The sequence below is a fragment of the Leucoraja erinacea genome, chromosome 17 (assembly GCF_028641065.1).
Source record: "Leucoraja erinacea ecotype New England chromosome 17, Leri_hhj_1, whole genome shotgun sequence".
Taxonomy (NCBI): domain Eukaryota; kingdom Metazoa; phylum Chordata; class Chondrichthyes; order Rajiformes; family Rajidae; genus Leucoraja; species Leucoraja erinaceus.
Genome location: NC_073393.1, coordinates 23,171,010 through 23,188,861, shown reverse-complemented (window position 1 = coordinate 23,188,861; position 17,852 = coordinate 23,171,010). Strand labels below are relative to the sequence as shown.

The window sequence follows — 17,852 nt, the reverse complement described above, 5'->3', positions numbered from 1 at the left end:
GACTCTGGTATGGACTTGAATATATATATTTCCAACACAGTAGTAGGAATCCTACCATCCAAACCTGAAGAACGGTCTGAAGAAGGGTCTTGACCTAAAACGTCACCTATTCCTATTCTGCAGAGTTGCTGCCTGACCAGCTGTTACTCCAGAGACAATATGTTATTGTCCAGTATATAACATATTGTCCAATATGTTATATGCAGATACTGAGGTACAGTGAAAAGTGTGTAGGAAGGAACTTCAGATGCTGGTTTATACCGGATGGACACAAAGTGCTGGAGTAACTCAATGGGTCAGGCAGCTTCTCTGAAGAAAAGAAATAGGTGTTGTTTCGTGGTGGTGTGGGAGGGGAGGATTGGAGGTAGGAAAAGGCCAGTACAAAGCAGGGTTGGGAACAGATGACCGAGGAAGGGTGGAGCCTATAATGGTCCATTGTTGGCTGGGGAAGAGGTGATAATGAAGGGATACAAGGATGCGAACAGTGGAACTAGTAGAACAACAAGGATGGGGGGAGGGGGGGGGGGGGGGGGGGGGGGGGGGGGGGGGGGTGAGAGGGAATGCAGGGGTTACTTAAAATTAGAGAAACCAACGTTCATACCACTGGGTTGTATGTTGCCCAAGTGAAATGTGAGGTGCTGTTCCTCCAATTTGCATGTGGCCTCACTGACAGTGGAGGAGGCCCAGGACAGAAAGGTCAGTACAGAAATGGGAAGGGGAGTTAAAATGTTTGGCAACTGGAAGATTGCGTTGATTGGGAAGGCGAACTGAGCATAAGCTTTACTTTATGTGCTATCCAAATAGATCACATATACTATAGATGGATATAATCAGTTCAAACTCAAGTACAACAGATAGAACACATTGGAAGATACCAAGTGCAGAATATAGTTCTCAGCATTGTAGCGCATCAGTTCCACAGACAAAATCCAATGTCCGCAATGGGACTACCCAAGCTTATGGAAGAACCGTTCAGAAGCCTGATAACGGAGGGGAAGAAGCTGTTCCTCAGTACGGTGGTGCGCTTTTTCAAGCTTGTGTATCTTCTGCCGGGCGTAGGGAGGGAGAAGAAAAAGGAATGATTAGGTGGGACCAGTCTTTGATTATGTCAGCTGCTTTTGCAAAGCAGCATGTAGATGGAGTCTATGGTAAGGAGTCTGGTCCGTGTGATGGACCAGGCCACATCTACCACTCTCTGCAATTTGTTGTGATTTGTTCTCAAACCATGCTATGATGCATCCCGACAGTAGGCTTTCTACATTGCTCTATCTGCTGTACTTGAGTTTGGCTTAATTGCATTTGTGTATATAATTATCTGATCTGATTTGATAGCATGCAGCCAATTCTCTTTATTGGACCTCAGTACACGTCGAGTCATAAAGTCAAAGAATGATCCAATGTGGAAATAGGTCCTTCGGCCCAACTTGTCCACACCGGCCAACATGTCCTAGCTACACTAGTCCCAACCATGTATCTGCCTAAATATTTCTCAGATGTTGGGATAGTCTATGCCTCAATAATACTCTGGCAGCTTGTTCCATACACTCGCCACACTTTGTGTGAAAAGGTTACCCCTCAGATTCCTATTATTCCTATTCCTATTCTTATTCCGACACATGAAAATAATAAACCTAAACTTAAAACATGCTGTATCTCTCAACTAATTGAATACTAAGCCTCAACTAAACCTCCTTTAATCAACAACTCTCCACACACATCTTTCCTGCCGCAATGCTTCATGTTCCAGCATTAATTCCCCTCCTGCTTTTTGTTTTGTGTTAACCACTTTAAATGGTATTTATAATATTGACAAAGTAATGATTATGATTAGAAAACATAGCGCAAAATTTTATCAGATGCATTAAAAATCGACCTGGGAAGAAATTAGTATCACTGGTGCCCCAATGGGATGCTGCCTGTATGTCCAAGGAATAAAAATTTATACTATCAAAACTTGTTTTTACCATTTAAATGTATCTATGTAGTTCTTTTAATCTTGCTGTTTACAATTTCGGATCTAGCCAAGACATCTGAAAGTGTTCCTGAGCACATCAAAATCCCATGCTCAACACCGCCGTATCATTAATCTTTGGCTTACTTGTAAACTAAACCAAATAACAATCTTCCTGGGCCTCCAGAGATCACAAATGCACCCAGATCTGAAGTAAAAAGACAGTGATCTATGCCACTGAGTTCCCCAAAGCAGCATATCCTGTACTTACATCTCCTGTACTTTCTGTAAGAAAATTGGAGTCACGTGAATTTATCTCAACAATGGAAATTCTGAAATACAGCTTCATACATCCTGATCCAACACTGCCAGAATTCTCTCTTTCAGAGTTACGAGTTCAGTGATGCAGGGACTGAACCCACCGGGTCCACGCTGATCATCGATCACTGGTTCTATGTTATACCCTGTTCACATCTTATACACTAAGAATGTGGGAGGAAACCCACGCGGTCACAGGGAGGGGGTACAAACTCCACACAGACAGCACCCGTAGCGAGGATCGAACCTGGATCTCTTGTGCTGTTTTGTTTAGTGTAGTTTAGTTTAGTTTAGAGGTACAGCGTGGAAACAGGCCCTTTGGCCTACTGAGTGCGTGCTGACCAGTGATCCCTATACTAACACTATCCTAGACACACTAGGGACAATTTACAATTTTACCAAAGCCAATTAACCTACAAACCTGCACATCATTGGAATGTGTGGTGAAACCAGAGCACTCAGAAAAAAACTCACGCAGGTCATGGAGAGAATGTACAAACTCCGTACAGGCAGCACCCGTAGTCAGGATCAAAACCTTGTCTCTGGCGCTGTGAGAAAGCAGCTCTACCACTGTGCTACAGTGCTTTCCGGATTTACGTCCATGCCCAGGTGCGGTTAGAAAGGGAATACGCCCTGTCCAAGGGCACCCTGAGGGAGTTCCGGGACCACTGGGCTCCGCAGGGTGTTGAATGTATCCTCAATAATGATTGTAACATAGTTGGATAGTAGTTTATTATGGATATATGTTTGTATTGTATTATGATGGTGGGTTCTGGCTTGTTTTATTGGAGTAAAATAATAAATAAATAAATAAACAATTAAAAAAAACTGTGCTACAGTGCAGCACTCTGTATCCTCTAGGTTAAAGTGTTACGTTGCAACAGAATGTTGCATTAGCTTAGTTTGCATATAGTATTCCAATGAGGAATTTAATCCTCTGGGAAAACTTTGACCAGAACTGTCATCCATACTCGAGGACATAGGTTTAAGGTAAGGGGCGAAAGATTTAATAGGAACCTGAGGGGCAACTTTTTGCACAAAGGGTGGCAGATGTATGCAACGAGCTGCTTGAGGAGGTAGGCAGGGCAGATTCTATCGCAAGGTTTAAAAAAACATTTGGACAGGTTTTGAGGGATATGGGCAAAATGCAGACAAATGGGACTAGTGTAGACGGAGTATGTTGGTTGGCGTGGGCAATTTGGATCGAATGGCCTGCTTCCATGCTGAATGACTCTATGACCTCGGAACTATAATCTCCCGGGACATCAAATGGGAGGCCACCATCGACTCCTCAGTCAAAAAGGCCCAACAGAGGATGTACTTCCTGCGGCAACTGAGGAAACGCAACCTGCCACAGGCAATGATGGTCCAGTTTTACACTACCATCATAGAGTCTGTCCTTATCTTCTCTATCATGGTCTTGATTGGCTCAGCCACCAAACATGACATCCGGAGGCTGCAGCGCATCGTCCGATCAGCCGAGAAAGTTGTTGGCTGCAACCTTCTCCCCATTGATGAACTGTACTTTCCCCCCCATTGATGAGCTGTACACTGCGAAGGCCAGGAAGCGAGTGGGTAAGATCATCTCTGACCCCTCTCACCATGGCCACAAACTCTTTGAATCATTTCCCACTGGGAGGCGACTCCGTACTATCAAAGCCACCACAGCCAGACATAAAACCAGCTTCTTACCACTAGCAGTAGCTCTACTCAACAGCCAAAAGCCTGGAGCCTCTTTTTACTCTGGTACTTTATTTTCACATGTTTAAATTATAATGTTGTTTTTTCAATTGTCTGCTGTATATTGTGTTTTTACCATGTTAGAGCAAAACACCGTCAAATTCCTTGTATGTATACATACTTCACCAATAAATTTATTCTAATTCTTCTGATTCTGATTTTGACTCTATGACTCTATGACTATGCACCGTCATCAAGATAGATCGTTTTTTTTCATCTCCATAGAGCTACTTTATAAACCATACAACATAGAACAGTACAGGAACAGGACCTTCAGTTCACAAAGCGTGTGCCCAACAAAATGTGAACATTGGTAAGCCTCTTCTGCACCATCTCCAAACTGTCCACATCCTTCCTGGTGACCAGAACAATGTACAATACTCCAAATGGGCCCTAACTAAACTCCTATAAAGCAGACACGTGTATTCAAATCCCCTGACCTATGATAGCAAGCATACCATTTTTACCATTCTATCTGCTTGTGTTGCCACTTTGAGGGAGGTTTGGACAAGAACCCCAAGATACCTCTGTAAATTAATTCTATTAACTATCTGTACGAGTCTGCACGTTCTGCCCGTGATCTTGTGGGATTTCTCCGGGTGCTCCGGTTTCCTTCCACATTCCAAAGACGTGCGGGTTTGAAAGTTAATTGGCTTCTGTAAATTGCCCCTAGTGTGTAGGATATAATTAGTGTACAAGGTGATTGTTGGTTGGCGTGGACTTGGTGGGTTGAAGGGCCCGTTTCCTTCCGTATTGCTAAAACTAAAACTAAAACTAAAATAAAACCTCATAAACTGCTTACTTTTCCTTTTCATTCCACCCCCTGAAATGCCATGCTGCTCTGATTAAACACCATCTGCCATTTCTCTAGCCATATCGATAACTGATCAATATTCTACTGTGTCCTTTGACAGCCTTCCTCATTGTCCATACATCAAATCTTAGATTGACATTTTGGTCTTGTTCACCTCTTCTAAAATATATTGCTGTATACTACAGCAAAATTGTGTATTGGTTGCTATTCTTACAATGAATATCGGCATAGCATGATCGGTGACACATAACAGCGACCATAATAACAAGACGACCTTTTGAGCTCTTTTTATTCCTACTTGTTAAAACTCTTCTCCATCTATTTTATCCTTCTGACATCTTCTAACCTTGCAAATCTTTAAATAGAAGATATCACAAATATCTATCATCCCCTTTATTGCGGTTCCTGGTATCATAGAATAGACAGAGTTGAGTTTTGATCCTTTGAATAGCAGCTCAGCATTTTGCCAACAACCTACTCTGTCATTCAGCTGATAGATTCCTTTATAAACTGTTTGAACTAGCAGTTTACTGGCAGTATAAATGTGGCCATGTAAACACACAGCCAAATGCAAATCCAAAGTGTCAAACGCTTGAATAATTTATGTGTTTTAACCTATTTCACAAATAACGTGAATTCTTTGCAAGTAGCTTCTTCTGTGTTAATGTAACTCCTTTAATAGTTCTTACAGATATTAAACTGCAGGGGCTGTTAGCTTAGCCCATCCTTTATGATCCCTCTCCTTAGTTTGGTTTACAGATCCAATGTGGAAACAGATCCTTTGGCCAACCAAGTCCACGCCGACCATTGATCACCTCTACACTGGTTTTATGTTATCCCACTTTTGCATCCACTCCCTACACAATAGGGGCAATTTGCAGAAGCCATTGAACCTGCAAACCTGTATGTCTTTATAAAGTTGGACGAAAACGGAGCACCCGAAGAAAACCCAGGTCTCTGGCACTGTGAGGCAGCAGATCTACCACTGCCCCACTGTGTCATCCACGCCTGGCAGACATTGATGATTGAGTCTGAAGAAGGGTCTCGACCTGAAACGTCACCTATTTCTTTTTTCCACAGATACTGCCAGCCCCGCTGAGTTGCTTCATTATTTTGTGTCTTCTCTGGCAGACATTTCTCAGTTGCAGAGCTTGTCAATTGAGGGGACACCTGATTGAAGTACATAAATTTATGAGAGGCATAGATGCGATAAACAGCCAGAACCTTTCTCCCACGGTGGAAATGCCAAATACTAGATGGTATAGCTTTAATGTAAGAGGGGAAAAGTTTTTAGTAGGTTGTGATGGTAGTTGTAGGTAGTCGCAAATAGTCGTAGGTAGTCATAGATAGTCGTAAGTCGTAGACATAGTCGTAGGAGGTCGTAGACATAGTCGTAGGAGGTCTTTCACCTGTGACTGCGTGGCATTTTTCCGGGTGCTCCAATTTTCTTCCACACTCCAAAGACATATAGGTTTGTAGGTTAATTGGCTTCAGCAAAATACTAAACTGTCCCTAGTAGGATAGTGCTAGTGCATGGTGTGTTCGCTGGTTAGCACGGACTTGGTGGGCTAAAGGGCCAAAGGGCCTGTTTCCACACTGTATCTATAAATCACATCTACTAAATGAAATAAAACTCTCTGGCCGATCTTTTCATCTATTCTCATAATCCCTTACAAGGCCTTGTGTTAATAACACGCATGAGAAGAGCTTGGAGATGCTTTACTGCGTGAAGAGGTGTGACATCAATATGCTACTTTTAACCCCAGGGACCCTGGGTTGCTTTCCAAGCTAAAGGTGTAATCTGCAAACCCACCAGGGAAATCTGTTGTTTCATTCCAACAAACGGAGGAATGAAAAAAAATGAATATCTGAAAATACATTCATATTTATATCCAGGTTTACACCACATGCACACAATTATTCTTTCCTTAGCTTCTGTGAACTACCCTGACCAATTCCTAAAACCATAATCACTGCACAACCCTAATCCTACCTCAGCAGTGAAATATACCGATCACCTCTTACACTACCATGGACTTATTTTCTAAATGTTTTTTGGACTAATGTCTTGTTTTATGCACTGTTTTTTTGGTTTAACATACTTGGAGAATGTATGTATAATTTATGTGGAATGTATCTGTTTATGTGTTGATGTGAGGCTATTTGACAGCTGCAAGCCAGATTTTCATTGTACTTGGACCACTGTATTCAGTTTTTGGTCACCCTGTTATAGGAAGGATGTCATTAAGCTGGAAATAGTGCAGACAAGATTTACCAGGATGTTGCTAGGACTTGAGGGGCTGAGCTGTTGGGAGAGGTTGGGTTGGCTAGGACTTTATTCCTTGGAGAGCAGGCGACTGAGGGGTGATCTTAAGAGGTGTATAAAATTGTGAGAGGAATAAATAGGGTGAATGCACAGAGTTTTTACTGAGCGAGGGGAATCAAAAACAAGAAGACATATGATGAGGTATGGGGGAAAGACTTAATACGAATCTGATGGGCAACTTTTTCACTAAGAGGGTGGTGCTTATATGGAATGAGCTGCCAGAGGAGCTAGTTGGGGCAGACACTATAACAACATTTAAAAGACACTTGGACAAGTACATAGTTAGGAAATCTGTAGAGAGATATGGAACTAACTTAGATGGGGCATCTTGATCAGCTTGAACATGTTGGGCCGAAGGGCCTGTTTTATGACACTTTGCCTGCATCTTACCATACTTGAGGGTATAACAATGATTTTGACTTGATTAGACTCAACCTGTCCAAATCACATTGGGGTCCCCAACAACTCTCCTATATGTTGTCTGAAACTCTGCACTCTCTTGGAACTACAATGCTTAGGTCCAAGAGAACATTGGCTAGCAAGGTCGGACATTCACATCCAGCAAAGGTAAGTTTAGGGCAGTAGAGTTCACATACAGTGAGTGAAGATGGTGTATGTATGGACATAGGAAATCCAGCAGCTTAATCTCCTCAGGATTTCTACAAAGTGGCCCAACTAAGCAAAACCAAATGAGAATGACAATCAAAAAGGCACAACAGAGGATGTACTTCCTGCGGCAGCTGAGGAAGCACAATCTGCCACAGGCAATGATGGTCCAATTCTATACGGCCATCATAGAGTCTGTCCTCACCTTCTCCATCATGATCTGGTTTGGCTCAGCCACCAATCCAGAGGCTGCAGCGAACCGTCCGATCAGCTGAGAAGGTTAATGGCTGCAACCTTCCTTCCATTGACGAACTGTACACTGCAAAGGTCAGGAAGTGAGCAGGTAAGGTCATCTCTGACCCCTCTTACCCTGGTCACTTCCCTCTGGAAGGCGACTACGGACTGTTATAGCTGCCACAGCCAGACATAAAAACAGCTTTTTTCCATGAGTAGTAGCTCTATTCAATAACCAAAAATCTGTAGCTCCTTTTGCTCTGGTATTTTATTTAATTCACATGTTTAATCAATAATGTTTTATTACGAATGTCTAATGTTTTATGTGTCATTCCTAACTGTCACTGTATGTCATGTTGTCACTTGCAGGTGGAGCACCAAGGCAAATTCATTGTATGTGACTACTTGGCCAATAAATTTATTTATTCATACATACACTCAATCATTCATTCATTCATTCAATCATTCATTCATTTTAGCTAGTATTGTCAATTAGAAACTGTGCAAAGTTGGTCACTTTTTAAAGGATTATTGTTGACTAGCCATTAAGAAACGGAGAAAGTTAAGAAGAAATAAGATTTGCCGCACGCAGTACATGTTCCAGAACTTGTATGTACAGGTCTGGCAGGCACTGCCTGCCTCCTGTCTGGGGATGTCCACCCTAAGTCAAGTCAAGTCAATGGACACATAAGGAACTGCAAATGCTGGTTTACAAACAAAAACACCAGCAGCTGGAGTAACGCAGCAGTCGGCATTTCTGGACCACATGAATAGGTGACATTTTGGGTCTGGCCCCTTTTTCATACTGATCGTAGGGAGAAGAAGAAAGCTGGTAGAGACATGGGTAAGTCAAGTTAATTCAAGTCATGTTTGTTTCCATATGCTAAAGCACGGTGAAGTACAGGTCAAATGAAAATGTTGCTTGCAGCAGCATCACAGGCACATAAACTCAGACACTAAAACACACTAAAATATAAATCATCTATATAACTAAAAGTCTCATCTTGACCACTTCATGTCTGCACTGTTATTGTATTCTGTGGCTGTTCAGAGGACACAGCCATAGAATAAAATAACGTACATTTAGAAAGGAAATTAGGTAGAATGTATTTAGTCAGTGGGTGGTGAATCTGTGGAATTCATTGCCACAGAAGGCAGCAGAGGTGAAGTCTGTAAAACGACTTATTCCACACAGAGTCTTTTACTATAACTGTTTATTAAAGTTACTGTTACACACTATGCAATAGCTGTCCGTGGTCATCACTGGAGCTAGAGAGCGAGCTAGAGGTGGGGACACTACAATTATACTGGAGATAATGGGGAGTGGTTAGTGGTGGGGAGGTCACTATGGTTAAAGGAACCTGCACTAATCTACAAAGTCAATGGATATTTCTAAGGCAAAGATTGACTTCATTATTTTTTGATTATTATGGGCACCTGGTGTTATGGGGAGAAGGCAGGAGAATGGGGTTGAAAGGGAAAATTAGATCAACTATGACTGAATGGCGTAGCCGACATGATGGGCCAAATGGCCTAATTCTGCTCCTATAACTTATGAACTTATAATACCTCAGATGCGGAAGGAACCCAGAGACAGTGAACCGTAGACTTGGTTACAGTCACCTACCAGTGTGTGGCTCAATAGAAAAGTACGGTTGCCCTTCCAGGATGCTGTAGACCAGTTTTGCGCTGTTTCCATACACAGGGTCATCAGCATCTGTAGCTGTTATCCCCAAGACAGAAGTTCCTAGAGGAATGCAAGAACAGAACAAAGTTTAAGATCAGAAAAAATATAATTCATCTCAGCAAAGCTTGTATGTATGCTCAGAAGTGCAGTAATGTTGTTAAAAGTAATGATTTCATTGTTCCATTTTGGGTCATATGACAATAAGGCACTATTAGCTCTTGTCTTGGCTCTTGAGTAATGGTCTAGACACAAGGAACTGCAGATGCTGGTTTACTAAAAAGGACATAAATGCTAGAGTAACTCAGCAGGTCGGGCGACATCTCTGCAGAACATGGATAGGTGATGTTTCAGTCCTAAGAAAGGTCCCGACCTAAAACGTCACCTGTCTATCTTCTCCAAACATTCTACCTGAATTTGTCAAACAGTTTGTGTCTTTCCTTTTCGGTAATTCTCTATCCCCTGTGCCCCTAATTATTTCCGAATAATCAGATGCCAGATTATTGGAGCATTATTACAACAACCAGTGTTTATTTTGTGATGGTACATTGCACCAGCACCTCTAAAAAGCAAAAGACTAGATTTTCAATTAAAATTTAAAAAACATTATATTACAAAAAGATTGCTAACAGTTACAAAATAAAATGCATAAATTAAATCAGGCGGTCAGGTCCTTAAACACGTTTTGGATGGTGATCCACCATTTACACCTATAATAAAGAATAAAGAAGAATCTTTGCCCAAAATGCCATCTATCCAGGTTCACCAGAGATGTTGTCTGGCCCACTGAGTTACTCCAGCTCTTTGTGCCATTTAAACAAGCATCTGCAGTAGTTAGTTTTAGTTCTAGAGATACAGCATGGAAACAGGCCCTTCAGCCCACTGATCACCCTTACACTAATTTTATGTTACCCAGCATCCTACACAACAGGGACAATTTACAGAAGCCATTTAACCTTCATGTCTTTGGGATGTGGTAGGAAACCGGAGTGCCCGGAGAAACCCAGTCACAGGGAGAACGTACAAAGTACATACAGACTGCATCCATGGTCTGGATCGGGTAATCAATCAAGGTGCAGACTCAGTGGGTTGAAGGGCCTGTTTCCATGCAGTATCTCTAAACTAAATTAAACTAAACTAAATCACAACCAATTTGTCCAAGGTCAGAGAATATAAAGCATGGATTTGAACTAGATAGTAAAGGACTGTGAAGAAGTAAAGGATCAAGAGGCTGGTTGGCCAACTGATGCTATGAATTAGAGTCATAGTCATAGAGTCATGCAGCATGGAAACAGGTCCTTTGGCTCAAGTTGCCCACACTGACCAACATGTCCCATCTGCACCAGTCCCACCTGCCTGTGTTTGGCCCATATCCCTCTAAACCTGTCTAGTTTAGTTTAGTTTAGAGATACAGTATGGAAACAGGCCTTTTGGTCCACCCGACTCCGTGCCAACCAGCGATCACCCCATACTCTGGCACTATCCTACACACTAGGGACAATTTACAATTTTACTAAAGCCAATTAACCTCCAAACCTGTACACCTTTGGAGTGAGGGAAGAAACCGGAGCACCCAGAGAAAACCCACGCAGGTCATGGGGAGAACAGACAAACTCCATACAGACAGCACCAGGTTCAGCTGGAGTATAAAGTTTTGCTTGACTTCACTTCTTATTCCTGTTTCGCTAATTTTTAAAATCTGTCAGGAAAGCAATTAAAAGTTACACTGAGATTTATTTAGAAGCTTACGGAATTCAAAAGCAGTGATATCGTTGTGAAACTTTTATAAGACTCTGGATCTTTTGTACCGAGTGCACAGTGCAGAATTCTGGTTTCTATGCCATGAAAAGGAAATGGGATAAAAATAGAAAATATATAGTGATAAAACAGAGATTTCAGCTCTCAGCAAAGATTGAACCAGCTAAGATTTATTCTTTAATAAAGCAATCTGATGAAAACCTTTAAAATTATAAATAAGTTGTATAGGTATACTGCAGGGAGAATGATTACTCTTGCTCAAAAATGCATAACTCAGGGTCATAAATATATAATAGGTTAAAACAGCAATTTGATAACGACCCAATAATCCTAATGCATAAAATCATTCAATCATAGAATCATACAGCATGGAAATAGGCCATTCAGCCCAACTTGTCTATACTGACCAATGGACATCTTTTCATTTTAACCGTACTTGGTCCATTGCCCTCGAAGTTGAACATTGAATCCTCCAATTTTAGCTAACCTTCTCACCAATATGATCAAGGACCAGTCTCACTACCTCTTCTCCCCACTCCCATCAAGCAAGAGGTACAGAAGTGTGAAAATGCTTACCCAAGGTCAGAATCCAACCCGTCGCCAGCGCTGTAAGGCAGCAGCTCTACTACTTGCACCACAGTGCCACACTATCAATTTATCAGAAGCATTGACAGGGTAGACATTCAGAACCTTCATGCCAGGGGGGACCACCGGGTGGCGCCCGCAATGGTTGTTTCGCCAACAATCTGTCTAGTCCCTTCTCTGTTTTTATTGTTTTACGTTTTTTTTAAATGTATGTTTCAATGTTTCTTGGTATGTTTTATGTGGGGGTAAATTTATTTCAGCCACTTACCTCGACAGAGACGCGATGGAGATACGTTTCTCCGTCTCCCCTGCGGACTAACAACGTGGAGTGGTGCGCCTTTCCTGGAGACCGGCCCGGAGCTTCAAGTCACGGGTGGGGCACTGCGCGGACTTTAACATCGCGGAGCGGGCGATCCTTTACTGAGGATCGCCAGAGAAAGTGCCCCGACTGCGGGGCCTGTGGACTTTAACACCGTTAAGCCCACGGCCTCCGGTTAGAAGAGGCTGACTCAGGAGCTCCATGCCACGGAGTGTTCCAATCTGTCCTGACGCCGGAGTTTTGATCATCCCGATGTGAGGGCTTGAACATCGGACCGTTGGCAGTGGCGACTGTGGAGCGCTCCGACCATGGGTGAACAAAGGAGGAAGATAACTGAACTTTATTGCTTTCCATCACAGTGAGGAATGTTGATTCCCCTGTGGTGGATGTTTATGTTAAATGTTATTTTATGTGGCTGTGTGTTTTGCTGCTTTTCACATAGTACGGCTGTATGGTAACTCAAATTTCACTGTACCTTAATAGGTTAAGTGACAATAAACGCAAACGTGAACTTGAACTTGAATTGTCAAAGACTCGAGGACGTAGCTTTAAGGTGAGAGGGAGAATGTTTAAAGATGTTAACATTTTAAAGGTTGTCTGCCTTTGTCACAATGCATTCATCAAACTACAGATTGAGTAGTTAATGAATATATTACTACAGCAGGGATTTTATGGAAATCAAATCAACAAAGGAGAATGTTTGGTAAACTGTTAAAAGATTAGACAGTTAAATAACAGCTTTCAAACATTTTATTGAAAGTTAATCCTTCACACCTACTCAGCAACTCTCCCCAGCTACCTGAAGCCCAATGTTTGCCAGCAATCACAAAAGCACAGCGGTTGCAGCGTTGTTTCAGAATTTCCAGAGGCATTTGTTAAATATTACAGCTCCCACCCTTTGAGACGAATGCGGTTTGGAGCGAGAGGGGCTGAGATAGTGAGGGGTGAGAGGTTTCTAGATCCTCCCAAAATAGGAAGCATCCTGTTCATATCCACCTTTTCAAAGATCCCTCGGATTCTAATATATATTTAATTCATGAATCGGCATGGTGGCGCAGCGGCAGAGTTGCTGCCTTAAGGGTCTGTCCCACGAGCATGCGACTGCATGCGGCAAGCGTGTCTAAACAAGAAGCGGGGGCTGCGCAGAGGTCGAGAGAGTGACACGAAGTCCAAGCGAAGTCCGCGGGAAGTTCGCGCGTGACATACGGCACTGAGGCGGCTGTGGGCTGGCAGGAAGTTGCCGCGCGGAATTTTTGAACACGGTCAGTTATTCAGAGCCCCGCGCGATGTCGGGACCAGCTCCGCACAACTCCATACGGTTCCGGCGATCGAAGTGGGACCGGTCCCGCGAGCCATACGGCTCAAGCGACCACGTTAGGTCGCGCTTGCCGCATGGAGTCGCATGCTCGTGGGACAGGCCCTTTACTGTGTCAGAGACCCGGGTTCAACACTGACTAAGATTGCTGACTGTAGTAGAGTTTGTACTACGTTCTCTCTGTGACAGTGTAGGCTTTCTCTGGATGCTTCAGTTTCCTCCCACACTCCTAAGAGGTGCAAATTTGTAGGCTAATTGGTTCAGTAAAATTGTAAATTGTCCCTAGAGTAGTTCTAGTGTACGGGATGATTGCCGGTTGGCTCGGACTCGGTGTCTGTAGAGCCTATTTTCTCACTGTATCTCTAAAGCCTAAAGTCAATCCAGGTATTAATCCCGCTAACCTTTTCCAAACCTGCTTCTAATGCAGTAGCATCCCTCCTTAAATCAGGAGCCCAATTTTGTGTACAGCACTCTGTATGTGGTCTAATTACACACTGCTGGATGTAACTGTTCTCCAGGAGTTTGGAGAGATGGTATTGTGCCAGCACTAGCATGAAGGGCACTCAGTCCAATGAGACCAGCTGTGGATTTGGCAGAAGTTAACCAAGTAAGACAAGTAAGGATGAGTGGCGGACAAACCAAGGGCAAAGCTATGCACCGAATCCAAGCCCAGTAGTGTGCTTAAATACACTGCTCAGCAACTGGGCTGCCTGCCATGGTAGAACTACATTTAGATTCCAAAAGAATGAGTAATTAATTATTCCACGTCTGCAATAGCATCTTTATGAAAGCCAGGAAAGGTGCACCATGAGATACATGGAACTGCAGATGCTGATTTACCAAATAAGCCACAAAGTGCTGGTGTAACCCAATGGGTCTGGCAGCATCTCTGGAGAAGTCACAGTGAAAAGCTTTGTTTTGCTTGCTACCCAAACGCAGATCAGACATACCATACAATCAAGTCAGACTCAAGTGCAATAGGTAGAGCGAAGGGGAAGCTATAGAGTGCAGAGTGTAGTTCTCAGCATTATAGAGCATCAGTTCCATTGGCCAATGTCCAATATCCGCAAAGGGGTAGGGATGAATCGGACCCTGAATGGTACCCTAGTTTATGGATGGAAATGGTAGCCTAGAGAATATCCAGTCCAGTCTAATCTAGTCCAGTTCTGGGGAATATTGCTCTGTAATCTTTTGGGCCAGAGCCTTTCTTTGGATGGACTGTGGTGGATGTGGGGGATGGGGGCAGATGGAGGTTTGGGGTAGTGGGGGAGAAAGCTGGAAGAGAGGTGGGGCAGGACAAAGCCTGGTGGATACAGGTGAGGATGGTTTGTAATTTGCAGGTAGTTGGACAAAGGCCAGAGACGAAAGGACTAAAACTGTGAGATAAGGATAGAAGATTGTGAATTGTGAAGCCTTCGGCCCACTGAATCCATGCCACCCACGATAACCCATACACTAGTTCTATCCTACACACTAGGGACAATTTACAGAGGACAAATAACCTGCAAAGCTGCATGTCTATGGAATGTGGGAAGAAACCAAAGCACCCAGAGAAAACCCACATGATCACAGGAAGAACTTGCAAACTCCATACAGACAGCACCTGTAGTCAGGATCAAATCCGAGTCCCTGGTGTAGTGAGGCTGGCAGTACCTCTACCGCATCATGTTCAGCACAAACTATGTGGGCCAAAGGGCCCGTTCCTCCGCTGTACTGTTCTATGTTCGTGGAAACCCTTCTGTACCCTTTCCTTGCTTCCTAGAGTTAGGTGACTGGTTTAGGATAATGTATCCTAACATGCCCTGTACATGTACAAAACATTGTGCTCAAAGTCTTTGGTAAAAACCGAACTGGTTTTAAACAAAATTCTGTGCCCCTATTAATAAATTCATGAATCGCATATTTTAGTAATCTCTCTCTTAACATTCCCTGCCACTCTGAATGATTTAAATGCAAAAATATGCAGGCCCTCCATGGCACACCTTTCAAAATTTGTACCAAATATTCCATATTGTTTCTTATTTACTGCTCAGTGCCACATCTCTGATTGTGAAACCTTCAAGTGTCTGGAGTAATTAAATGTCATATTATGACAATCAGATTATCACTTGCAGCAGCATAACACACAGATACATATAACAATAAAAAATGCAATAAATTAACCATAATATGTGGAAAAAATAACATCAAAGCCCACAATACAACCAACATGCACCCCATAGTGGTTCATATTAGAGGGTTCATATCACACATTAGAATTTAGAAGATTAAGGGGGATTTTATAGAAACTTACAAAATTCTTAAGGGGTTGGATAGGCTAGATGCAGGAAGATTATTCCCGATGTTGGGGAAGTCCAGAACTAGGGGTCACAGTTTAAGGATTAGAGGGAAGTCTTTTAGGACCGAGATGAGAAAATCATTTTCTACACAGAGAGTGGCGAATCTCTGGAATTCCCTGCCCCAGAAGGTAGTTGAGGCCAGTTCATTGGCTATATTTAAGAGGGAGTTAGATGTGGCCCTTGTGGCTAAAGGGATCAGGGGGTATGGAGAGAAGGCAGGGATGGGATACTGAGTTCGATGATCAGCCATGATCATATCGAATGGCGGTGCAGGTTCGAAGGGCCAAATGGCCTACTCCTGCACCTATTTTCTATGTTTTTATGTGTCTATGGTAGTGTTGTGCAATGTTCATGGTAGCTGGGAAGACACCATTCAGAGCTGGTTCTGACTGGGATTGTTCCTGGTCGTTTCTCACCTCCAGCTCTACACCCTACCCCACCCAACCACCCCTACTTTCAGTCTGAAGAAGGGTCTCAACCCGAAACATCACACATCTTTTTTCTCCACAGATGCTGCCTGACCCGTTGAGTTACTCCAGCACTTTGTGTTTATCTTTGGAATAAACCAGCATTTTCAGTTTATTGTTACTACAAGCTATTAATGATATTGCTGTCGTAATTTGTAAATTACAGTTACTTCACTTCAAAAGTAAATAATTGCTGTTCAGTGCATTGAGACACACTGTGGTCATTAAAATTTACTAAATAAATATTAGTTAATTTTTTTCATAACCCAGTCAATGAAGATCATACCATGGTACGTAGTGTGTGTTTTTTTCCCCTCACTTTTGTGTTACCAGCTGTTTTTGTTTAATCCTTCAGTGGATGTCAACATTATTGCTCTATCAGAGTGTGTTCACCTCTCTCATTCACCCTTGAACTAAATAGTTTCCCAAAATCCGCAGATGTAAAAATAAACTGTGAAAGGACCATTCATTTTTGGGTGGTATGGTGGCACAGTTGTAGAGTTGCTTCCTTTACAGTGCCAGAATCCTGGGTTCGATCGTGACTACGGCTGCTGTCTATACGGAGTTTGTATGTTCTCACTATGACTACGTGGGTTTTGTCCAGGTGCTCCGGTTTTGTCCCACACTGTAAAGACGTACAGGTTTGCGGGTTAATTGCCTTCTGTAAAATAGTCCTTAGGTGTTGGATTGATCATTGGCCAGTGTGGACTCAGTGGGCCTGTTTCTATGCTGTATCTTGAAACTAAACCACTCTGGTCAATATTATTTCTTCAGTCAATATCGGGGAGTTTGCCTTATTGTGTATTTGAGCTTGCTGTGTGCAAATTGGCTGTTTATGAGCCATAACTACAACAGCCACAATATTTCTACAGGACACCCTAGGCTGCAAAGTGCCTTGCGATCTCCTGGAAGGAATTTGAAAGTTGGCATAACACACCCCCAATGCCCTCATGCTGAGTCGACTTGAAGATTTTAGCTGCATTGTCTGCATGTCTTTTTGTAATAAGTCATCTGATTGTTCCTTCCTCTTATCTATCATTGGGATTTCAAATTCCAGCTGGTATTTGTCAAACAGATCTGCAGAATTTAATTTATTTTACGACAGGGCACAGCTTCTGTTCAGTTGCTGACCTGACATCAGAGAAGATCTCCATCAGTCAATGTAAGGGTTCATTTCCTTTCAGATACTGCATGTTCTTGTGCATTATGTATTGACGGCAACACACCAAGGTATAAGGAAATCATCTCGCACACACCAACACAAGCATAAGATTATAGTTCAATACTCTTGACTCTTAATACTGGGTGACAGAGCAGCACAGCTGGTAGAGCTGCTGCCTCACAGCATTTGAGTCCAGGGTTCGATGCTGACCTCAGGTGCTGTCTGTGTGGAGTT

The 17,852-nt window shown here is 42.8% G+C and overlaps 1 protein-coding gene across 2 annotated transcripts in view; it reads right to left on the bottom strand.

Annotated features, from left to right (window-relative positions):
• Positions 1-17,852, bottom strand: part of cdh8 (cadherin 8) — a 195,648-nt gene that overhangs the window by 90,438 nt on the left and 87,358 nt on the right. For both annotated transcript variants that reach the window (XR_008724878.1, XM_055648831.1), the window contains exon 4: positions 9,617-9,736. Coding sequence is in view for 1 of the 2 variants with exons in the window: in XM_055648831.1 (XP_055504806.1) it covers positions 9,617-9,736 (120 nt within the window). In the remaining variant the exon portion in view is untranslated. The remainder of the gene's footprint in view (positions 1-9,616; positions 9,737-17,852) is intronic.